The sequence below is a fragment of the Capsella rubella genome, unplaced genomic scaffold, assembly GCF_000375325.1.
Source record: "Capsella rubella cultivar Monte Gargano unplaced genomic scaffold, Caprub1_0 scaffold_1, whole genome shotgun sequence".
In the NCBI taxonomy this organism is placed as follows: domain Eukaryota; kingdom Viridiplantae; phylum Streptophyta; class Magnoliopsida; order Brassicales; family Brassicaceae; genus Capsella; species Capsella rubella.
In genome coordinates, this window is record NW_006238923.1 from 17,526,440 (window position 1) to 17,551,000 (window position 24,561).

At 34.3% G+C, this 24,561-nt stretch overlaps 4 protein-coding genes across 4 annotated transcripts; 1 reads left to right on the forward strand and 3 right to left on the reverse strand.

Annotated features, from left to right (window-relative positions):
• Positions 1–1,189: 1,189 nt before the first annotated feature.
• On the reverse strand, positions 1,190–4,283 carry LOC17900600. Its single transcript, XM_006306216.2, has one exon. It carries the CDS (start codon positions 4,215–4,217, stop codon positions 1,359–1,361), a length of 2,859 nt encoding a protein of 952 aa, XP_006306278.1. The 5' UTR covers positions 4,218–4,283; the 3' UTR covers positions 1,190–1,358.
• A 3,908-nt stretch (positions 4,284–8,191) lies between these two features.
• On the reverse strand, positions 8,192–9,121 carry LOC111832447. The gene is made up of 2 exons (XM_023788771.1): positions 8,791–9,121; positions 8,192–8,700 (listed from the first exon to the last, which is right to left on the reverse strand). Exons 1-2 carry the CDS (start codon positions 9,119–9,121, stop codon positions 8,192–8,194), a joined length of 840 nt encoding a protein of 279 aa, XP_023644539.1.
• Positions 9,122–9,888: 767 nt separating this feature from the next.
• On the reverse strand, positions 9,889–12,488 carry LOC17898292. The gene has a single exon (XM_006303143.2). The coding sequence runs from the start codon at positions 12,403–12,405 to the stop codon at positions 10,126–10,128; it is 2,280 nt and encodes a 759-aa protein (XP_006303205.1). The 5' UTR covers positions 12,406–12,488; the 3' UTR covers positions 9,889–10,125.
• A 4,961-nt stretch (positions 12,489–17,449) lies between these two features.
• On the forward strand, positions 17,450–22,897 carry LOC17898393 (DNA polymerase I A, chloroplastic/mitochondrial). The gene is made up of 12 exons (XM_006306587.2): positions 17,450–17,791; positions 18,104–18,833; positions 18,951–19,142; positions 19,327–20,006; positions 20,273–20,753; positions 20,832–20,927; positions 21,233–21,325; positions 21,416–21,610; positions 21,817–21,909; positions 22,009–22,215; positions 22,293–22,382; positions 22,504–22,897. Exons 1-12 carry the CDS (start codon positions 17,649–17,651, stop codon positions 22,663–22,665), a joined length of 3,162 nt encoding a protein of 1,053 aa, XP_006306649.1. The 5' UTR covers positions 17,450–17,648; the 3' UTR covers positions 22,666–22,897.
• Positions 22,898–24,561: the final 1,664 nt, after the last annotated feature.

Below are 24,561 nucleotides of genomic sequence, written 5' to 3' on the forward strand. Positions count from 1 at the left end.
AAGACTTGAATTTTCCCTAACATGTCATTTGCTTGAATAATGTAACGATGGAAAAGAGTTCATGGATAACCATGATAATGTCGAAATTTGGTTTGTGGATTTAGTAAAGCTTTTAAGCATGAATAAATATTCTCATGTCGAGTATATCGGGTGGACAAGCATGCATGTCGAGTATATCGGGTGGACAAGATTTCATGGACAACATTAATAAGAGAGAGAGTGAGTTTGGATATTTTCAACTATCCACCATCTTCTAAACATTTTGATCACATGTGTCGATTTTCAAATATCCATTTTCAATAATCTACTGTCTCAAAAATTCACGTTAGTTTCACATATTTTATGGTGTCCATGTTGTACTTTCCATATGGACAATATAATTTGCACTTTAAATATAGCAAAATGGATCTCATTATATAGAAAAAAATACAATTACCATGTATTTTACAAAAATAAATGAAAATTATTTTCTTGATAACACATAAAATTGAGAATAAAAGAAAAAAGAACAAGGAAAATGAAAAAAAGAAAGAATTTATCTATCAACACATTTGAACTATACCTACGCCGTCGTCATTCTTTAATTTTATTTTGAAACAGCTAATTTTCACTAACATGTTATATTATAATATTAAATCGTAACTGTGCTGGGTAACTATAGTTACTACGTAACTAAAAAACGGAACATCAGCAAAATGTTGCTTTTTTACTTTATTAGGCCAGAGGTGTCTTTTTTTGACACAAACAGTGGCCAAAGTACACTATAAACTCGGAAGTGTGTTATTTATAAGTTATACCCTTCAAAGTGTGTCAACAGGTAAATCACCCATCATTTAATATGTTTCCATCTTTTTGTGTGTTAGAAATATACAAGAAAAATATTAACTTTTTATTATAGAGAATTAGAGATAACTTTCATAGGATTAAGATTGATACTTAAATCCCTACCAAAAAAAAAGATTGATACTTAAATGGTATTTACAACCTGTAAAAGAAAAATGGCATTTTTAAAAAGAGTTGCTTTCTAAAGCATGGGCGGCATTTATAGAAAATGAAAATGAAATTCTCAAATCAAATAAGACTTAAACCTGAGACTTTAATCAATGATTCAAATCAAACCAAACGATAATTATCAAAGACTAACTTCTATTTAGATTATGTTTGTGAACACTCGAAGTTTTACAGTGTCTAATTCAAAAGCAAAGGTAATGTTTCCTCTATTTGATATGTCTTTCTAATACTAACAACACCATAAATATTTGTTTCTGGTAAGTTCTCTCAAATGCAAAAGTAAAAATGGGCAAAAGACAATCACACTCAAATATTGTGATATGTGTGACAATTTGCTGTTTTGTTAACTAAGCAGAAACTCCATTTTTAGTCTGGTTTCCTCTGGTTTTCCACACTGTAATCATCGCCAAAGTCTTCTCCATCTCAGCAATACGTGCCTCAAGCTTCAGTGCTATCTCTTTTACTGCAAGCTTTCTCTGTTTCAGTCTTTCATCAAGCTCTTCTTCTTTCTTAACTTCACTGCACAACTTCTCATTGCACCTCTGTTTTTCTCCGTCTTCTTGGACCAAGCACTCTGATTTTTTCGTCCCATCTCTTCCAATGCCTTGCACAACAGATCCATTATGTTGCTCACCATCGATTATACTCTTCTTCTCTGCAGTATTTCCAATCACGTCAACCTCAAAATCATTAAGAATCTCCCTTTTCGTCTGTGATTTGCTTGCAGTTTCATCATCCTTTTCCCTCCTTTGCTCTACTTCAATCGACGCATGCTTTTTAAAAGGCTCTGAATCATCATCGCTGTCCACTGCCAGATATCTTCTAGTTCTTTTTCCAAGTGTTTGAGAAGCATCTCCGACATTATTCTCTGCATCACTACTATACTTCTTTCTAGATCCGATCCTTCGAGCAATAGTTATGTTATCATCTTCTTCATCCATAGAACTCTCATTATCATCCTCGTTAGCTCGCTTCATCTGCACTGGCTTGTAAATGCTTTGCTTCAGCTGCACTGGCTTGTAAATGCTTTGCGGCAGCTGTACTGGCTTGTAAATGTTTTGTGGCAGCTGCACTGGCTTGTACATGCTTTGCTTCAGCTGCACTGGCTTGTAAATGCTTTGCGGCAAATTCACTGGCTTGTAAATGCTTTGCTTCAGCTGCACTGGCTTGTAAATGCTTTGTGGCAGCTGCACTGGCTTGTAGATGCTTTTCTTCAGCTGCACTGGCTTGTAAATGCTTTGCTTCAGATGCACTGGCTTGTTAATGCTTCTCTTATTTGTAAAATCCTCACTTGTCTTGTTCATCTTCCAACCAGATGATACACGACTGTTTACCAACCCTCCTATCTTATCTTGCTTTACTAATCTATGCATCCTAGATCTTCTGCGTTTTGAGGAAAAACCTTCTTCCAATTTCTGAACCATATGACTGAAAGGCAGTACCTTGGGAGATGCATCAATAGTTATGTTATCATCTTCATCATCCATAGAACTCTCATCATCATCCTCATGAGCTCGCTTCAGCTGCACTGGCTTGTTAATGCTTCTCTTATTTGTAAAATCCTCCTTTTTCTTGTTCATCTTCCGACCTGATGATACACGACCGTTTGCCAACCCTCCTATCTTATCCTGCTTTACTAACCTATGCATTCTAGATATTTTGCGTTTTGCAGACAAGCCTTCTTCCAATTTCTGAACCACATGACTCAAAGGCAGTACCTTGGGAGATGCACCAATATCACCATCATCATCATCATCATCATCATGATCAGATTTATTCCTTGCAGTAAAAGTTTCACTTGTTTCTTTCTGCATTTCTGCAGAACCCAAAAACTTTGAAACTGAATTCAGCCACCAGACTCGGTATCTTGCAGTGACAGAACCTCGGTCAAGGCGACAAGGCATGTAGAGCTTTAAACCATCAAGTGACTTACTGTAATCATTCCAAGCCTCCTTTTCTGTACAGTTTCTGTGACGAGAAACCAAAGCAGGAAGAGCTTGAGCCAAACCGAACTGCATCGCCACTCTATTGGGGAAGTAATCCTCTAAAAAACCATCTCCAACAAGCTGAGAAACTGTCACACATCTAGCAAAAGAAGCAAACTCATCATCCACATTGTCATCAACAGTCACCCACATAGCATCCTCAAGGTAAAACCGGAGTGGGTTCCAGTTCTTTAGCGGTTTAGTGTAAGGACGCCACTCAAAATCATCAAAACTCAATCTCATTTTATTTCTTTGTGGCAGAGCGCCCCACTGAGCTATCCTAGGTCCACCTTTGGGTATCTCTCTAGCTTTTGGTCTTGTGTTTCTGAATCTCTCCCATGTCCAAACTTGTACTAACTTAAACAGAGACTTGAAGTTAATTTTGTCAGCACATTTTTCTCTAGAAAAATCACAGATTCGACCCAAATCTCTGTAGAGGCTAGCGAGAACAACAGGGGCAAGAGCAATCCTTTCACCTCTAGCTAAACGAACAGCGATTGGTGTAACATACTTGGAAATACCACGACGAGCTGTACCAGGAAATACAAAAAGCGAAAGCCACGAAACCAGAAAAGCTTCATGCTCCATCTGACCACCTCTACCTGAAAATCTCGAAATCCATGAACTTACCCTCACATAGTTACCGCTGCATTTAGTCTCAGATATTGCTTTATCCAGTTTCTCTACGGCATCTCTCATCTCCGAGCTTTCTAAAGGGGCAAAGATCGGAGAGCCCAAAACAGAAAACCCTAAAAGCACCATCACATCCTCTAACGTAATCGTTGCTTCACCCCAAGGAAAGACAAAAGATTTGGTTTCAGGACACCATTTCTCAGTAACAGAGAGAAGCAAAGCCGTGTTTCTGGAGATATTGTAAGTAGATGCCTTGATTGCGTCAAAAATCCCAGCTTTTCTCCAAGTGGGTGCGTGTAAAGCTTCCATCTTTTCAACCCAAGATAAGAAAGGACCCTCTGCAAACCAAAACCCAGAGAAGGAAATCTGTGAAGAGAAGCGCTTTAGCTCCAAAGAAAAATCAGAAGAGGGACGTTGTTGGTAGTCACGACGAGGAAGCTCGGACACAGAGCCATCTTTGGTGGAGGTAACAAAAGGTTTTAAGAAATGGGTTTTTCTCAAGCAACGACCTTTCTTAGTAACCATGACTTCTTCTCTCTCTTCAATGAGAAGATTCTCAGCGGCTGATGAGGGAGATGCCTTATCCATCTCTATAGATGGTGATGATGGAGAAGAAGCAAAGCTAGGGATTTTGAAAGAAGAAAAAAAAAAAAAAAAAAAAAAACGAGGCTTTAAGAAGAAGGAAAAAGATGGCATTTTTGTTGAAGATGGACAGAGTAAAATGGTCGAGACTGAACGCAACAGTTTCCTTTTTATGGCAAAAAGCAAAGCAAGTCCCATTCTTTAATGAGTTCCTCCTTCACGTTAAATTAAAATGCTGACTGTACATTATCAAAAACAACATACAGTATTGTATGTGTGTATAGTTTTTCTTTTATTTTGGATCAAAACTATTTAAACTCAAATTTATTGGCGACGAATCAATTTACACGAATAGTTCGAGACAAATTTGATTTTTGTTCCCAACTCAAAATCAACATTCTCAAAGGTCATTTTGATGATAAGTATCCATGAAATAACTGATATTACCAATTTTTGAATATACAGTAGTTGAATTATGATTAGGTTTGGTTTTAGGGGATATCGAACACATACTTTTAATTAAATTTGAAAATCAATATACATGACGTGTTATTTAATGGGAAAATTAATTGTGTGTTTTTATAGATTCCTTTAAACTTTCACTGTTATTCATCAATTTATTAGTTTAAAATTTTTAAAAATGCTAGTGTTATTCAACATTAAAATGGTTTTAGTGACAATGTGATTTGATTAAAAACTCAATACAGTAGAAAACAAAGATATATTTAATGGAATTTGTCAAAAAAAAATTAAATATACATATTTTTTTTCTATTCATTGATTCTTTTAAATTCAGTAATTTTCTTATGTATTTTGGAAATATGATAGTAGACTATATACCATACGAATTAATTTCTAACTCAGATCATAAAGTTGACTTGGAAAGAGTCAAGACTAATAATGAAGATTTGAGGTTGAAATGTTTATAAACTCTAAACCGATAAAGGACAAAAAATTTAAAAGTAAGGATGTCAAGGTGGTTAAACCAAACAAATTAACCCATACCTATATAGATTTAGGGGGTGTATTTAGAATAGAATTTTAAGAGATTTGTGTAGAATTTATAAATCTTATTTTATTCAAACATGAATTTTAAAAAATCTCACGAAATTTAGTGTTATTGAATCTATTTTGAATACACCCGCGTAATGTTTAATGGATAATGAATTAACTTAACCCATTTAGCATATGGCTTGGATTAGAGAGTGATGTTAGATTTCAGCATACCAACGATCACAAGAATTGAGAAGTAGTGTAAGATATCAAATACATTTGTAATAGAATTTAAACTAAAATTATTACAGTAAAATAAAAATGCCCAAAAAAACAGAAAATTTAGATGTGCTTTAACCTAGTGAAAGTTCTCTCTCTAACCAAATAGATCGTGTTATCACTTAAAGGAAGTTTTATATTAGGTCACTGATACGTTAAGCATCTTAAAACTTCACTAAAACTAATAATATTCTCCAAATAAGAATTAGACAATAGTGAAAATCTAGATTATCATCTTCTTCGTACCGACCATCGCACCAGAGGGTTTGTAGGGAATACTAATTGGTTTATTTCAGTATTTGGTAATCAACATCATAGTAAGATATATAACTGCAGTTGTTGCTGAATCCTTCAATCAGATAGAATCACCGCCAAAACAGACATATATGACTTGCAACCTAATAAGCCTAATACCATCATCGGAAATTGGCATTTTTCTTGTTGTGATAATAGTGAAAATATAGATGAATATTTTCAAAGTTAGATTTCTGACTATTTCTTAATTAGTTCTTTCTTTTAATAAAGTAAATTATTCTAATAATTGATTAAATAAATTTCCTTATTTCTTTCTTTTCTCAAATATTGTTGTGTAATATATGTTCTTTTTAATGAATATAAAATTTATTCAACAAAATTTTTTGTACAATAAATTTAAACTTATGCTAATTTAAATGATTCAAAGAATAGAGTTTAAAAGAGTATAGTAACCTTCCTAATATATTTTTTAATATACTCAGCATCATTACTTTTAATATTTATGATCCAATAGATAATTTGGATAAATTTCATTATAATGTTCATTTTATCCAAGTTTTATGTTTATAAGAATTTTCTAATATTTTATTATTTTGGAATAGAATAATAGTGATACCTTTTCAACGTTATGGAAATTATGAAAAAGCTATCTAGTTTATAGTCATACAAATTTGCACACTAGCAACTAAGTTTATGATTAAACAACTGAAGAGAATTGAAGGCCTAGTACTTTCCCACAACTAATTTTCTTTATTAAACTTCTTCAAAAAATATTTTTGATTTTCATGGAGATATCTTTTTTTTGTGTGATCAAAATAGAGATATCCTTTATTGCTTTCTTTAATTGAACGCAAATTGATTAAGGGTCTGACTGGTTTAAACACAGCGGTTACGGTTGCGGTTTCTGGAGTTTGTTGAAGCGGACGGTTGCGGTTTCAAGCGTTATTATGCGTTGTGAGCGACTGGTTTAGCGTTTAAAAATGGGTGTGTTTGCGGGAATTTTATGACTGGTTGACCATCATAAGCAATAACGATTAAATAAAAACAAAAAAAATAAATATATATGTAATTAAAAATGTATAAATATCCCCAAATCTATATTATGGTAAAATATATTGAAAATGAATATTTTAATGATTAATAATTATTTAACTAATAAAAGCCTTATTACTTAATAAATATTTTAAGTACTTAATAATATATTGAAAAATGAATATGATTGATAAATAATAAAAAGCCTTATTACTTAATAATTATTGATAAATAATTATATTAAATCAAATAATTTTTTTAGTAGAATATATTTATGAAAAATATAAAAAAATTAAACATGATTAATAAGAATAAAACATAAATAACTACTATATATAAATTCTAAATAATTATTTAAGGGGCCGATTGGTTGTGACTTTTAAGGCTTTAAAATAATTTTAAAGTCTTAACAGCTATATTTTTGCCAATCAAGATTTTTTTACTTTTATTTTTTTTAAAGCCTTTAAAGCCACTTTATTTTTTTATAGTGAAAAACAAAAAATTAAAAATATTGGAAACATAAATTTAGAGAATGATTTTTGTTTGAGAATTAGTGTGAATATATTTAAGACTTGATAATATATATTTTTGTTTAGATAATTTCCTTTTTAAAACCAACCGCAACCGTAAACGCTGCGGGAAGGAATTTTTGAAATCCAGCGAGTTCGAGCGATCCAAAGCAGCGTAGAGGGTTTTCTGGTATTAATAATTAACAATCGCAAACGTCCGCTACTAGGGTGAAATCGGGTAAACCAAATGACACCTAAGTCACCTAAACTGAATTCTTATCGCTGAAGACAACCATAAATGAAACTATTAGAGACATCGCAACCAAAGAGGCTCGCATAGTATTGCTCGAATCATATTCACAGGCATGATATATTTTTCTCTCATTTTTTGCAATCTCAAAGATACCATGTATCTGATAGAGGTAATTGTTTAACAGTCACATTACGATTATCACGGGTACCCTTAATTATCTTATAAATGCCAACTTCCATAACCGAGCCAACTTTCATAATCAGTCTAATCTTATAATTGTTAATTTCCATAACCGATTTCATATGCAAAAAGTTAATACTTGTCTTATGCATCTTTGTTTCAAGTAAATTATTCTATGTGCTATAGAGGATCAATTTTGCTTTCTTTCGGTTTACTACATGACCAATTTTGTTTTCCTCTGGTTCATTACTAGTTTCATCTCCCATATAACTAATTGTGTTTTATCAAATGTGAGACATTTGTTGTTTTATCAAATGAATGTGGTGAAAAGTTTCAGATCAAATGGCATAACTAGCTGGTCAGAAACTGCATATTTGGTCTGGTTTTCCATTTTCTAATCTTAGCCAAGCTCTTCTCCAGCTTGATAATACGTGCCTCAAGCTTCACTTCTATCTCCTTTATTGCAACCTTTCTCTGGCTCAATCTTTTATCAACCTTTCTTCAGTCTCAACTTGACTGCCAAGTTTTTCAATGCATCTCTGCGCTTCTCTAGTTTTGTGGATCCAACACTCTGCTTCTTTCGTTTTATCATCAATCATAGTCTTCTTCTCTGCATTACTTCCAATTACATCATCACATCTTTGCCTTGTCTTTTCTGGTTGTTTTGCAGTTTCGTCATCCTCTTCACTCCTGTGTTCTAGTTTTCTCGAAGCATTATATTGACAAGGCTCCAAATCATCATCACTGTCCACCACCTGATATCTTCTACTTCTTTTTCGGAGTGATTCAGAAGCATCCCCTCCAGGTTTATCTGCATCACTATACTTCTTCCCACATTCGATGATTTGAGCAATGGTCATGTTAACATCTTCTTCATCCATAGAACTCTCATCACCATCTTCACAAGCTGTTTTCATGTGCACAGATTTGTAACTGCTTCTCTTGTTTGTCAAATCCCCACTGGTCTTGTTGTTGATCATCTTCAAACCTGAAGACACAAGACTGTTCACCAACGCACCTATCTTATATATCTATGCCAACCTGCGCATCCTAGATCTTCTACGTTTTACAGTAAAACCTTCTTGCAACTTCAGAACCATTTGACTCAAAGGCAATACCTTGAGAGCTACATCAATATCACCATCATCATATTTACCAAATGTATTCCTTGCATTAAAAGTTTCAGTTGACTCCTTCTGCATCTCTTCAGAACCTAAAAACTCTGAAACTGATTTCAGCCACCAGTCTTGGTATCTCACAGTAACAGAACTTTTAAAGAGACGAGAAGTCATGTAAAGCTTTAAACCATCAAGACACTTATTGTAATCATCCCATGCTGCATTTCCTGTAGGTTCGTTGCTCTGATGAGCAACCAAACCAGGGAGATCTTGCGCCAGCCCGAATTGCATTGCGACACGATTAGGATAATAATCCTCTAGAAAACCCATACCAACAAGCTTAGAACTCCTCACACATCGTGCAAAGCTTCCAACTTTTCAAGCCAAGAAATAAAAAGAGGCTGTGCAAACCTAACCCCAGAGAAGGATATCCGCGAAGATGAAACAGAGAGACGTTGACTACGACGGGGAAGCTCAAGCAAATGGGTTTTGCTCAAGCAACAAGCTTTATTAGAAGAAACCATGACTTCCTCTCTCTCTTCAATGAGAAGATTCTCATTCTCGGTGAGTGAAGATGGCAATGTGTTCTTCATCTCTCAAGACGATGAAGAAGCGAAGGATTCAGAAACAGCAAAACTTAGGGATTTTGAATGTCAAAGACGGAGACTTGGCGGATCAGTTACTATGAATGGACATAAAAAGATGACACCTTTTGTTCAAGAAACTGTACGGAACAGTTGCTTTTTATGGCATACGAGCAAGTTCCTTAATTAAATTAAAACGATGGTGTAGATAATGCGCTATTGTTTTCGATAGAATAACATATATGATCTTTTCCACTCATGAAATAAGGTACATGAAGATTTCGATTTAGATATATGTATGTGGTGATCTATGCCTTTTAAGGTTGATCCTTAGGTGACTAATGCTTTTATGTCTCTAAAACATATTAGCTTTCTTGTTTATAGATTTCACGTGGTGATATTAGACTGTTCCATTTACGCTCCATGTAACCAAAAGGAGGTTATATATTTGATATGCAACATGCCAAAAAGCTATTGGCTCATAACTGATCAGTTCAAAATATCCAGTTGAAATACATACATCAAGATAGTCTTCAAAAGATACAGTTGAAATACTTACATCAAGATAGTCTTCTTAAGATACAGTTGAAATACTTACATCAGGATAGTCTTCAGATAGTCTTCAAAAGATGCCGTTAAAATACTTACATCAAGATAGTCTTCAAAAGATAATGAAGTCAAAAGACCACACTGGTGCCATGAGCTTGGTCTTTATAGTCTACTTGCATGAAAATGAGCTGATGTTATTTTTCTCTGTTTTAAAGCTCTCTCTTCTATCAACGATGCCAAGTCTTTTTGTGCCTTAATAATACGCTCTTCTATCGATGCTGCCAACACCTTTAGCTTGTGGAATCTCTTGTCGTAGGACTCATTACCACCATTACCCTCACCTAAACCATCATTTCTCTTTTCAAAATCCTCATTGGATTTCATAGTTTCTTCACTTCTAAGGGCATTATCATGAAACAAACTGTTTTGTCCCTCCCTTCCATCCCCTACAACAATGTTAATGTTAGACTCATCAGGAGGATCTGAAGAAGACGTACCATCAAATGAGCTGAGAATCAAATTCTTCCCAGATTTGCTTCCAGTTTCATAAGCCTTTTCATCCCTTTGCTCTATTTCTGGTGGTGGTATAGTTTCATTATCACCAAAAGCAAGCTTCTCATAAATCCTTGAATCGCTGTCATCCTCCTCAAGTTTACTTCTTTTTCCAAAAGTATTTCCTCCAATTTTTTCTCCAGATTTAATGATACTCTGAGCAATAGTAATGTTATCATTAGACTTCACATCATCAGCACGATCTCGCTTGCATCTCTTGTTTCCCAAATGCTCAATTTTCTTCTTCCCTAACTCCTTCTGAAACAAACGACTAAGTGGCAGTTCTGTTGAAGCTGATTCATCACCATAACCATCACCAATCTTGTCCTCCTCTATCTTACACCTTCGATGCTTAGCTTTTATACGCATCCTACATCTTCTGAGATTTGCAGGAAACCCCATTCCCAGCTTCTGAAGCACTTGACTCAATGGAAGTACCTTATGAGATACATTATCATCATCATCATCAATTGTATTACTTAAATTAAAAGTTTCAGTTGAATCTGAGGAAATAAGAGACCCTGAAACTGATTTCAGCCACCAGTCTTGGTATCTCACAGTAACAGAAGTTGTAGAGAGACGAGAAGGCATGTACAACTTTAAACCATCAAGAGACTTGTTGTAATCATCCCATGCATCCTTTTTAGTGACGTTTCTGTGATAAGTAACCAAACCAGGAAGATCTTGAGCCAGCCCGAATTGCATTGCAACACGATTAGGATAGTAATCCTCTACAAAACCAATCCCAACAAGCTTAGAATTCCTCACACAACGAGCAAAGGAAACAAACTCCTCTTCAAGTTTGTCATCAACAGTCACCCACATATATTCTTCAACATAAAACCGAAGAGGATTCCAATTATTCAACGCTTTTGTATAAGGACGCCACTCAAAATCATCAAAAAACAGTCTCACATCCTTAGTTTTCTGTTGCAGACCATGCCACTGAGAAATCCTTGGCTCTCCTATAGGTATCTCTTTAGCTTCTGGTCTCAAGTTCTTGAATCTCTCCCATGTCCAAACTTGAACTAACTTAAACAGAGACTTGAAATAAAGTTTTTTAGTGGACTTATCTCTCGAAATTTCCCCCAAATCTTTGTATAGTATTGCTAGAACAGTAGGAGCAAGAGCAATCCTTTCACCTCTAGCTAAACGAACAGCAACTGGGAGATTCTTTCTAGAGACAGAACGACGAAACTTATCTGGAAAAACGAAAAGGGAAAGCCACAATGCAAGAAAAGCTTCATGCTCAAGTTGATCACCTCTACCTAAGAAGCTAGAAATCCATGATCCTTCACTCACACGGTTATTCGTATTTAGATTCTCTCGTCTAACTTTCTTCAGTTTCTCAACAGAATCTCTCATCTCCGAGCTTTCTAAAGGGGCAAAGATCGGAGATCCCAAAACAGAAAACCCTAAAAGCACCATTACATCCTCTAACGTAATCGTTGCTTCACCCCAAGGAAAGACAAAAGTTTTGGTTTCAGGACACCATTTCTTAGCAATGGAGAGAACCAAAGACGGGTTTTTACTGATATTGTAAGTGGATGCCTTGATTGCTTCATAAATCCGAGCTTTTCTCCAGGTAGGTGCGTGTAAAGCTTCCATTTTTTCAAGCCAAGATACGAAATGAGGCTCTGCAGACCAAAACCCAGTGAAGCAAACCCGAGAAGGCAAGCTCTTAAGCTCCGTAGGAGAAACAGAGAGACGCTGATCACCAAGAGGAAGCTCGACAACAGAGGCGCCATGGATGGAGGAAACAAAGGGTTTAAGGAAATGGGTTTTTCTAAAGCAACGGCCTTTCTCAGAGACCATGGCTTCTTCTCTCTCTTCAATGAGAAGATTCTCAATTTTAGTGGGTGATGATGACGATGATGATGGGTTCTTCATCTCTTGAAGACGTTGGAGAAGAAGAAGCAAAGTTAGGGATTTTGAAAGTTAAATAAACGGAGAATGTGAGAGAGTGTTGAAAGATGGATGGGCAGAACAAAGAGAGAATAAACAATAAACATTGGTTTGTGTCTTTTTTTTTTTAACTTTTTTTTTTAAGAATGAATATACAATCTTCGAGACTAGGTAAACACAATTTTGTTCTTCTAATAATAAAATTATGCAATGATGTTACTTTTCAGAGATGGCTATCAAATCATGTCAACATGAGTAATAATGCCCTATATTAGCTAGTTTTAGATCTTTACGTGCCCAGTGCATTTTGTGAGGTGATGACAAGCGTAATTTTATCTGTCAAACCCTCCTTAAATGGTGTAATTATATTAGGTTAATAAGGTGTATCCCATGATATCTACATGTTAATGATTTATGATTTGAATCGTTACTGGACACTGGTGGAACTGTGGCTGGGACAAATGCGTTTTTAGTATAACCTCATACCATTCATGAATTATACTTGTTTAATAAAATTTTCTTGTTACAAACTATTTGTACATAGAAATCATTTTTTGTTTTGTCATGTGTTAAGTAATCAATTCTAACTAGGATAGGATCCCCGCTACAGCGCGGGGGAATATTCTATCGATATGTTATATAATTTGTAATAAAAATAAAAATACACATAAACTATTATTAATGGTTACATTTATAAAATCTGCACATTTATAGTGTATGTTTTGATGGACTAATCTATAAAAGATTTCATTAATAAAAACAATATACATTCAGACTCACATCAAATTTTGGACGGACCAACTCGTGAAAGATTGTATATTACATTTGTAGAAAAATATACATTCGTAAAAACTAAAAACTCACAATATATTTTGAAGGGATTAACCCGTGAAAGATTGCTTTCATAAAGCCAATATGCATTTGTAATACAAAACATTAATTCACCGTGTATATTTTGAAGGACTAACCCGTAAAAGGTTGAATTAGGATCGGACCCGCGCTACAGCGCGGAAAAAAGTTGCTATTATTTTTTTCGTTTTACTGTAAATGGTATAAAAAAAATTGATTGTTAATGTTGTTGTTAGATGTTTTAGTGTTTTTTTTTGTTAAATGGTGCATGTAAAAAGTAGTTAGGTATTGAGGAAGTTTAACAAATATATTGTATTATATAGTACAATTTGACCATTTTTGTAATAGTTAAAGATTGAGGAAACTTAACAAATATATTGTATTATATAGTTTTGGTTTAAAATTAAAGCTTAATCCCTTGAACATGGCAATCATTATTGATCTGATTGTGACTTTGTGTTCCTTAAAATAGGTTTCGTATACTCACAAACAAATGACCTAAATATAAAATTTCTTATAACATATTTTAAGCATTTTGATCGTATATAAGAGATTACTTTTTGTACTATGTAAGAGATTACTTTTTTGATGGTATAGAAAGCATTTTCATATTCCGTAATAATTTCATTTTAAATGGTTTTATATATGAAGTTTAAATTTTTCTATAGTTTGCGCTTTAAAGGAATATGTAATATATTTCATTTGATTGAATTTTTATAAAAATTTTAATAGGAAAGTATAAGATTGATGATAAGGTTTGCTTCTTAACAAATGTGTTATGCTTTATTATCACATATTTATAAGGATTTTACAAATTGCAAAATTTATATTATAGTTACCTACAATTATGGAACGATACTCAACAGTTATAGAAACAATATAATTTTAAACATTTATTGCCCATAATGAAAGAGTAATGGTGATCCGCGCTACATCGTGGGGGAAAATTCTCATGGTTTCTTATTTTTTAAATAACATTATGTAGCGATTGAGTTGGTGTTGCAGGTAACGTTTTATGTAGATTTTGGAAAAGGGCATGTATTAAAAACAGTAAGAATTTGAAAAATATGAACAAATATATTGTATTATATAGAATTTAGACTTTAGATGTTTGTCGAAGAAAAGAAAAAAAATAGAGTAGAAATGCATTATTATATTAACACTACTATTGTTTAGATTTGAAATTGTGATTTCTAAGCTAACTGTTTTTTTTTAGTATATATGTTTTCTTTTGTGTTGTATTGTTTTGATTTCATAGTTTATAGCATGGGTATATATGATGTTGGTTACTATTTTTTTAGTTAATTTAATAATCGTTAATTGATTAATTGAGATTATCCATAAATCCATTACATGCCTTTCCTTTTATAACAAACAATAGCCCACCCGAATCAAACATAGGTAATATTTGTTTGTATATTTAATCCCTATATTAGTAAAAGAGAAGTACAAAAAGTGCTTCCGGGTCGGGTCAGTTTAAAAAAATTATCCGAAATTTGTAATTGTATCTTTTAAAGTTGGATAGATTAATGGGTTTCCAAAATTGTAATACATACACCAGATACTTTTCAAATCTAATTTTAGAATTGTATTATTTCCATAACTAATGATAGGATTTACTAATATTTCTCAAACTTATTTAATACAATCTATTTTAAAAATATTATTCTTCTCTCACTTTTATTTGATATTATTTTTAATTTATGATATTATACTATATAATATAAATATTTAATAAAAATTTAACTTTTTTTGCATATGTTGCAATTTGAATTTTTCAAAACGGACATATAATACTCAACTACACTCGGTTAAATATTTTGGACAATTGTTTAAAATCATTATAATTATGACCAATATTAAAACCATTGTTACATGAGCATATTTAATATTTCAAATAGTTTCAAAATATCATAAGTAAAAGGTTCAAATATATAAAAATTTTAGAATTTAAAATATTGAGATATTTTTTATAAGACATAAACGTAATTTTGGAGGCATAATTTTTATTGATATAATATATTATATATCAAACTATGTAAATTTTAGATAGTTCACGGGTAGTTTGTTAAAACCAAAATTATAATGATAAAGCGAATTACGAATAATGTTTTTTACCAAATGAATTATGATACGGGTTGGACCTTCAAAAAATATATTGTAAATATGTAATTTTTTACGTATATTCCTACTTTTACTACAAAATGGTCAAAATAAATAATTTATCGACAAATATTATTTCGTGCTGTTAAATTTTCACCGTGTTCTTAATTGTATCAAAACTCAGTATATAATTATTTACTCGCTTTTTACTTTATTATTTTATTTAAACTTATTATACAAATATATAACTTACCGTAACTGACTGCACTGTAACAAAATTAAAATGTAACATATTCTGATCCGTTAAAAGTTATATATATATGTAATTATTTCCTCCGCGCTATAGCGCGGGTCCGAACCTAGTTTTTATCTATTATTTTAAAAAACATATAGGTTACAAAAAAAAACATTCAAACGTAAGTTGTCTCACCCCACCTGCAATTTTATCTCTTTTTGTTTTCTTTTTTTTTTGTCTATTACCATAAAAAATTAATGTCTGCAATATTTTAATCTTCCAGATCAGTTTTTTCGTTTATGATTCTCTATTTTTACAGAATAAGAAAGTCAGATGAAAGAAATTAACGATATCGGTTTGTTTTATGTTGATGGTGATGAAGTGAACGAAGTATCGTTTACATTTCCGAAATTGATTCAATGGAGCATGTAAGGTACTTTTAGATCTTATTTTAGATCTTTTAGAATTTATTTTGCTGCTTTTTTTTACTGTTGCATGAATCTTGGAACCCTGCGAATAGTGAGCAAAAGTTAGTTCGTGACACAATAGTCATGAAAATACAAAAGTAAATGCAGCATATATATATAACCTACAGATGAATCAACTAAAATCATGTCAATAATCATGTGTCAATGGTTTCTACGGCGTAAACTTTGTATTGCCTCCAAGAATGATTAATCTTCACTTGTACTCGCCAACTGGTCTTGAAGGACTCGAATGAAGCTAAATCTGTAAATGGAGGAATTGGTTGCCATCTTAGAGGAATGTATAACTACTGCCGAAGAATGAAGAAGAGGTATAGTATTTTTTGGACTTAAGAATCTAGGTTAGTGTGTCTTAGTTTATTCCTCGAATATTCCATTTCTATTATTCATAATATTAGATTGCACACAATTAGGGAAGATGTCCGAGATATTAGCTTGAAAATCATGCCTTCTTAGAAATCCTTTAGTTTCGACTATATCCCATATATATACTTCCATATTTGCAAACTTATTTAATTTTTAAATAACATTAATGCTACGCTAAAACCGCCGGATGTATCCACTAATTTTGGTTTGATCCATTTGCTAACTATCCAAATAAGAAATCCGGGTTTAATTTTTGTTTTAACCCGACCCGGAAGTACAAATGTACTCCTCTTTTACTAATATAGAGATTTGGTTTATCGCAAAATCGTTGGTCGTCTTGAAAATAGAACGGTGTAAGCTATAGCTATATGTAGTTTAGTTTGCTTGTTTGTTGAGGCACGATTTCATTCAAAATCTTTAGTTTTCTTGATTTATATTCGCTTGGAAACAATTTGAATATTTGGCATTTAAAGATTATTCATGGATAAAAAATAAAATTCATAGAAGAGGAATTCAATTTTTGATATAGAAGATGAATTCAAATTTACTCCTCATTTTATTTTTCTATGTTGGGGCATCAGTGAAAGCTAAAGAGTGAAAGTCCAGTTTACAAAACGAGGTTACAGTCCATATATCTCTATTTCTTCTTAAGGCGTCAGCTTCAACTTCTATGGGCTATGACTATGAGTAGGAGTAATTTGCTTTCTTTGTCACCAAGTGTCCACCATCCGATACCGTGCGGGTGAAATAAGGGTGAATAATTTACTCAAAATCTTTAGTTTAAATTCAAAGTTTAATGTTTCATGTAAAAAAAAATTCAAAGTTTAATGTAATCTAAGTCATTAGACCCAGCTATTTGCTTCTTTTTTTTTTCAATAGAAAAATGCTAACTTTATCTTATGTTATAGTGTGCTTTATTAGTTTAATTAACGTAATTATAAAAAAAGAGAAGACGAGAATAATAGAAACAAGGGTTTAAGGCTGGGTAATAATAAGCTCACACACTCTGCGTCTTCAAGCGATGGCCACAATCTAGCTTTCCTTCTCAGGCAGAGAGAGACCCACTTGCTTGAATCAAAGCAAGCTCTGTGCGATAACGACAAAATTCGCCACCATAAACCCTAAGTATATATTTTTGTCTCCGACGAGAGAGCTGCTTCTCTTTCAAGCTGGGTCGATTAACTTCTCTTATGGCCATGGGGGTTTCTCTTACCTCCCACCATAACCCTCTTCTTCGCCACTTATCTCCTTCCTCTTCCTGCCTTTCTCGTTCCTCTCGCTTCTCTTCTTCTGTCCCTTCCTTCCTCTTCCCTTGCCGTCGAACCCTTCAAAGGTCTGCACTTTCTTTTTGTTTAATTCCTATGTCAAGTTTTAGTAAATGGGTTCGTCGAGACTACTACACTTGATTACTCTGTTTCTAGGCTCAGTTTTGTTACTTGATTATTGACTAATTTGTTCTGCTCTATGTTCAATTTTACATGATTATCGAGTAATTTTGCTCTGTTCTAAGCTCCCTGTTGTAAGCTCATTTTTGTTTTTGAGTATCGGGGTTTAACCTGCTTTCTACTAGGCTCTGTTTGTTCTTGTGGGATTGGTTGGTTTTGTTTAGCAAGCTCTGATTGTGACTGCTTATGAATTTCTTCAGGACAGTAGTAGCTTCCGCAGAGGGAAATGTCGGTTATTCGACTACTACAGTTTGTCAGGGGTTTCAACATCCGGGTCATCAACGGTCATCTTCTGTTGTGTTTAATGGAGAGTGGGAACTCCGATCCGAATCTAACAAGGTAAGAATGGTTCCAAAGATTGTCAAGGTGGCTAACCAGTCGGAAGTAGCTGATACTCTTCAAGTTCCTGGGAATGTTAGTGCTTGGAGAGAAGAAGCGAGGAAGGTTAGAGAAAGAAACGGTCAAATTGCTGGAAACCTCGAGGGCAGTGCTTATTTCAATGGCTCTGTCCCAGTTTTATCTAATGCTCCCACTTATGAAACCTCTCAGAGTATTGATTATGGTTTCGATCCCAGAGGTAACAGTACTGCTACACTCAATACAAAATCGATTGGCATTAGGCCATCCGGACCTGTTGTGACATTGCCAAGCAAGAGTTTAGAGGTTGGGGCAAATATTGGTGTAAATCCTAAAGGAGAGGAAAATCAGAGACCTCATATAAGCGGGAAGTCTTCTGGTACCACAATCAGCTGTGAGAATAGGAATACCATTTCCAAAGTAGAGAAAAGCAGTGAACCTTCAAAAGTCCGTACAAATCTAAGGAAAATTTATGACAAGGTTCTTGTTGTTGATAATGTTCCCACTGCGAAGAATACAGTGGCTAAGCTTGTGAATCAGTATAGGAATCTTGTCCACTGTTGCGATACAGAGGTGCGCTTCATTTTTCTATTTAAGTTGTCATCCTTACAGCTCAGAAATGTTTAAGACAATTGATAAACTGATTTTTCTTACACAGCTTCGTTCTTTTTGATTATTCAATGCTTATAGGTGTCCGGGATTGAGGTGAAGGAAGAAACGCCTGTCAACCATGGTGAACTAATATGTTTCAGTATCTACTGTGGGCCAGAAGCAGATTTTGGTAATGGAAAATCGTGCATCTGGGTTGATGTTCTTGGTGAAAATGGCAGAGAGGTGTTGGCGGAGTTTAAACCGTATTTTGAAGACTCGTTCATCAGAAAAGTACGTTTTCAAATCTTTCCTTTTCTTAATGTGAACTACATCTTGATATTTTCTTCATGTTCTGTGACATTTCCATTTCTGTGTCGTTCTTAATCTTATTCCACTTTCTTGTTGTTTTCTTTATCGTGGACACTTTTTAGCTATCCTTAATGAAATCCTCATAGGTTGGCTTTCATCGTTTCAGGTCTGGCACAACTACAGTTTCGATAGCCACATCATTAAAAATCATGGAATTGAAATTTCTGGTTTTCATGCCGACACTATGCACATGGCACGATTATGGGATTCTGCACGACAGACAAAGGGTGGTTATTCACTTGAAGCGCTTACAAGTGACCCAGAAGTTCTTGGGGCCACACAGACGAAAGAGGAAGCAGAGTTCCTTGGTAAAATTTCGATGAAGACTATTTTTGGCAAGAGAAAACTGAAAAAAGATGGATCGGAAGGGAAGATTGTCGTCATTCCCCCTGTTGAAGAGCTTCAGCGAGAAGATCGAGAGGCCTGGATTTCATACTCTGCCTTGGATGCGATAAGCACGCAAAAACTTTATGAAAGCATGTCAAAGAAACTGCAACTGAAGGAATGGCGTCTTGATGGAAAGCCAATATCGGGGAGGACGATGTTAGACTTTTACCATGAGTTTTGGCGACCCTTTGGTGAACTTCTTGTTAATATGGAAGCAGAAGGGATACTTGTAGATAGGGAGTATCTTGCTGAAATAGAGAAAGTAGCCAAAGCCGAGCAGCAAGTTGCTGTTAGTAGATTTCGGAATTGGGCCTCTAAGTACTGCCCTGACGCAAAGCATATGAATGTTGGTAGCGACACACAGTTGCGTCAGCTCTTTTTTGGTGGCATTTCTAACAGGTATCTTTCTCCTACTTTTTTTGTGACATTTCTAGCACGTGTGGTTTCTTAGTTAAACTGAAGTTAGTATTAGGGAAAATAATCATATCTCTTGGTATATAGAGGTTCTTTCTTAATGACAGATTTGGGCTTATAACCTTCTTATCTCAAACCAAAACTGCATACAATAGGTCACGTCTTCCCATAAAGTCACTAACAAGAATTACACGATTAGTTTCCCAGTGCTTAGCTTTATAAATTTTAAGTTCTGTTTATTTCTTTCACAGTGAGGATAGTGAGGTTCTTCCAGTTGAAAAAAAATTCAAAGTTCCCAATGTTGATAAGATTATTGAAGAAGGAAAAAAAACAGCGACAAAGTTCCGAAATATCAAACTGCATAGAATTAGCGATAACCCACTGTCAACTGAAACATTCACTGCTAGTGGCTGGCCTTCTATCAGTGGGGATGCTTTGAAAGCCTTAGCTGGGAAAGTTTCTGCTAAATATGACTTTATGGAGGACATCTCTGATATTTCTTTAGAAGACATTGCTGAGGATAATGAGCCTGCTGCTACTCAGCTACTAGATCAAACTTCAGATATACAAAAGTCAAAGATCGATGTTGAAACCGACACATCTGCTTATGGAACAGCATATGTTGGATTTGGAGGTGGTGAAAGGGGAAAGGAAGCATGTCATGCTATTGCCTCACTATGCGAAGTTTGTTCTATAGATTCTTTGATCTCAAATTTTATTCTTCCATTACAGGTATTGTTTTTTTTCACCTTAGCTGCTAATCCCTTCCCCTTCCGGTTGATGTTTATGGAATTGTTTTCTTTTTGGCAGGGAAGTAATGTATCAGGCAAAGATGGTCGCGTCCATTGCTCCCTAAATATCAATACAGAAACTGGGCGTTTGTCAGCTAGAAGGCCAAATTTGCAGGTATGAATTGAGAAGTTTATTGATATTGTTTAAATCGGTATCACCTGAACCTAATATGATGGATTAATCCGAGTTGTGGGTCTTTATGTAGCTAAGCTTCAATTGTTTTATACTGTTACATGTTGAAAATATGCTGACAGTGAAATAGTTTGGTATGAAATTATGTGTTGTGTTACCAAGAGCTAGTACAGTAACTCATTTGAAATGGTCAAGTTTTTTTTTTTTTTTTCAATCGTAAGTATGCTACTTATGCTCTTGTAATTGCATTTTACGATGTCTTACTAAAGTTCTCCTTATCTGTCTAGAACCAACCTGCTCTGGAGAAGGATCGGTACAAGATTCGTAAGGCCTTTGTAGCGTCACCTGGAAATACACTCATTGTGGCTGATTATGGGCAGGTGAAGATACAATACTGTGGTAGTTGTAGAAATTTTTGTAAGGGTACTATACTGGTTCACTCGTTGAATGTGATTCTTTTTTATCCTCAGCTGGAACTTCGAATTCTGGCACATCTTGCTGGTTGTAAAAGCATGATGGAAGCTTTCAAAGCAGGCGGAGATTTCCACTCAAGGACAGCCATGAATATGTATCCGCATATTCGTAAAGCTGTAGAAAATGGCCAAGTTATCCTTGAATGGCATCCACAACCTGGGGAAGACAAGCCACCTGTGCCATTGTTAAAGGTGCGTTCTTGTTTAAAATAGTACTGGGATTTTAAAAGAGCCATAGATCCTGGATTTTGATTGTTATCTGACAATTATGAAGTGGTTTGAATAGCTAAGAAAATAGTTGACATCTCTGCACAATGTATAGTGCCCATCGTTGACACAAAGAACTTGAAATCTGTGCCCAGATTCTTTTAACAGTTTGCAAATATGTTTATACTCAGGACGCCTTTGGGTCAGAGAGAAGAAAAGCGAAGATGCTTAATTTTTCAATTGCATATGGGAAGACTGCGATTGGGCTTTCTAAAGATTGGAAGGTAATACAAAATTACTCTTGAATCTGTGTGGTTGATATAAACATGCTTTCATGTGTGATGAATCTGCGACCACGCCTTTTTTTTTTTTACCATCTAAAGGTCTCAAAAGAAGAAGCTCAAGACACAGTCAATCTCTGGTACAATGACAGACAAGAAGTAAGGGAATGGCAAGAAAAACGTAAGAAAGAAGCTATGGAAGTTGGGTATGTACGCACTTTATTAGGAAGAGATCGTAGATTCCCGACATATCGGTTACGTGCTCACAGAAATCGTATCCAAAGAGCAGCGATCAACACCCCAGTGCAGGTTTCCATTTTGTTCTCTTATTTTATCATTTACTATTCGTCAATCTGAACTTTAAGCATCGTTCATCTGCATCACAGGGAAGTGCAGCTGATGTTGCCATGTGTGCAATGTTGGAAATATCGAAAAATCAACAGTTGAAGAAGCTTGGTTGGAGATTGCTTTTACAGGTAAACAACACTCTTCAATCTTACCATAACTTTATATTCTAAATTAATCATTTGTAAAAAAAAAACCTTTTGGGCTATACTTGCTTGAAACTTGAGTGATAAGACTTCTGTTGGGAAACAGATTCATGATGAAGTAATCTTGGAAGGACCAATGGAATCAGCTGATATCGCCAAGGACATAGTTGTGGACTGTATGGCTAAACCGTTTAACGGAAAGAACATTCTCTCAGTCGATTTACCTGTAGATGCAAAATGTGCTCGGAACTGGTATTCTGCCAAATAAGAGCCAAGGGAGCGAGCAGTCCAAGGAGAGAGAAGAGTTCAAGGAAGACCATTTTTGGGTACATATATTAAGGTTTGGTATGTTGGCTTTTCGTTTTGTTAGTGTGTTAGGACGCGTTCAGTGTTGGCCTATGTAAATTGCTTTCTTTACTACTAATTATCTAACTTAACGATGTTTGCAATACTGATTTAAGTGACCGTAGAAATATCATGAACTACAAAATCTCTCTCAAGTCTTTACCAATGGTATGGTATGTCTGTCCGATTAAGTTTCTATCTAAGCAAATAATCATAATCAAAGCCGAACAGAAAAAGAAAATTATATGAATCGGTTGAAGCTGCATATTGTAAGTTGTGGGAATATTCAATAGTCAATTCCAAAAACATTAATCGTTGTCTCCTTAACGGGAGTGAACGTCTCTGCCATATCCGTGGTGCCTTGCACAAGAAGTTTGGATCGCAGCCGGTGACATCATACTTGTTGGGCTGAGGGACTACCAAGATGACAAAGTTGATGTAATCTTAATCTTTTTCTTTTTCTCTGTTTTGAATCGTAATCTTTGAAGTTTGTGTCCCAAGTTTTAACATAGTTCATCCTTTCTCGACCCGTCATCGTCTAATCGTAATCTTGCGAGGTTTTTGAGCTTTAGAGAGGTTTAGTTCTAGCGTGTCTTGTTATTAAGTGTGAGAAGAATAAAGTATAACATATCTCGCATTTAAGCATATGTTTTAGAGCTTAATATGAAGTTTCTATGATTCATTTACAAAACAGAATATTCCGTTCATGTGTAAGACGAATAAAAGAGCTGTGAATATACACCTAATTAAGAGTGTTGTGAATATATAAGAAAGAAAGAAAAAAGAAAAAAACCCTCACAAAAAGAAGAAGGCGAAGCACTAAACTGACATAACATGAAAAATCAAGAAGGAGAGAAGACATACCACAAGCCACCATGTTTTGATGAGAAGAACTTTTGACTAGCTTTTCTAATTACTTAGCAGATTTTTTGTTCTATGATTTGAGAGATGATTCCTAAAACCAGTGATGGTGAAAAAATAAATAAACCAAAAAAAGCAAAATGTCACTAATTTTATACGTATCATCCAAATTGAACGTATGATATCTACGGTGTATTACAGCTGGATGTCAAAAACCAATAATATAAACCTCATATGTTTTTTTTTAAGATTTAGTTAAACTAATAAACAATAATTATAATTGTATTTGGAAAATAAATTTACAATATTACACGTACGTACGTAGTAATATTGTTGGATCTAAAAAAACCAATAGTATAATTTATTTTCTAAATACTATATTGTAGGACATGCATGTACTAGCTAGCTCAACATGTATATATGAAATATTCCTTTTTAGTTTACTTGGTATACACCTTTTTGGCAAAGTTACAAGATATTTATTTGGGACTCGTTTCAAATTATATACAGTAACTAAGTTTGAGTCATTCGTTAGTGGTCAAGATGTCCATTGGTCTCATTATCAAATTGGTATACCGTGTACTAATTAACCTTTAAAATTTGGCTTCCTAAATTACTCTTATTTTTTGAAAATACTGACTTGACAAGAAAAACTAAAATACTTTTTATTTTGTTCTTTTAGAAATCTAGCTTGGAAAAGAGGTTACCACCACAAGGTCCACAACTTGATAGCACTAACAAGAAAAGTGAAGAATCAAGAAGGAAAAATAATAAAATTTAGTTGCAAGAAAATTAAATAGATTAATCTGTTGCCATTTTTACTAGTGTCTTAGTTCTGATCAAAAGTCTACATTATTTCGTTTGATAATACATTTATGATTCTAATCTAGATAGTTGGATCAGTTCTATTAATTAACATGGTAAAATATTGAATTTAATTGTGTATAGAGAAATGAAG

Excerpts from the sequence above, each read along its gene's own strand:
- LOC17898393 (XM_006306587.2), top strand. The coding sequence starts at position 17,649 with ATGGCCATGGGGGTTTCTCTTACCTCCCACCATAACCCTCTTCTTCGC. Across the intron at positions 20,007-20,272 it reads TTTGGTGGCATTTCTAACAG|TGAGGATAGTGAGGTTCTTC; the intron begins GTATCTTTCTCC and ends TTTCTTTCACAG. Across the intron at positions 21,611-21,816 it reads CACCTGTGCCATTGTTAAAG|GACGCCTTTGGGTCAGAGAG; the intron begins GTGCGTTCTTGT and ends GTTTATACTCAG.
- LOC17898292 (XM_006303143.2), bottom strand. The coding sequence starts at position 12,405 with ATGAAGAACCCATCATCATCGTCATCATCACCCACTAAAATTGAGAAT.
- LOC111832447 (XM_023788771.1), bottom strand. The coding sequence starts at position 9,121 with ATGCAATTCGGGCTGGCGCAAGATCTCCCTGGTTTGGTTGCTCATCAG. Across the intron at positions 8,701-8,790 it reads GGTTCTGAAGTTGCAAGAAG|GTTTGAAGATGATCAACAAC; the intron begins GTTTTACTGTAA and ends TTGTGTCTTCAG.
- LOC17900600 (XM_006306216.2), bottom strand. The coding sequence starts at position 4,217 with ATGGATAAGGCATCTCCCTCATCAGCCGCTGAGAATCTTCTCATTGAA.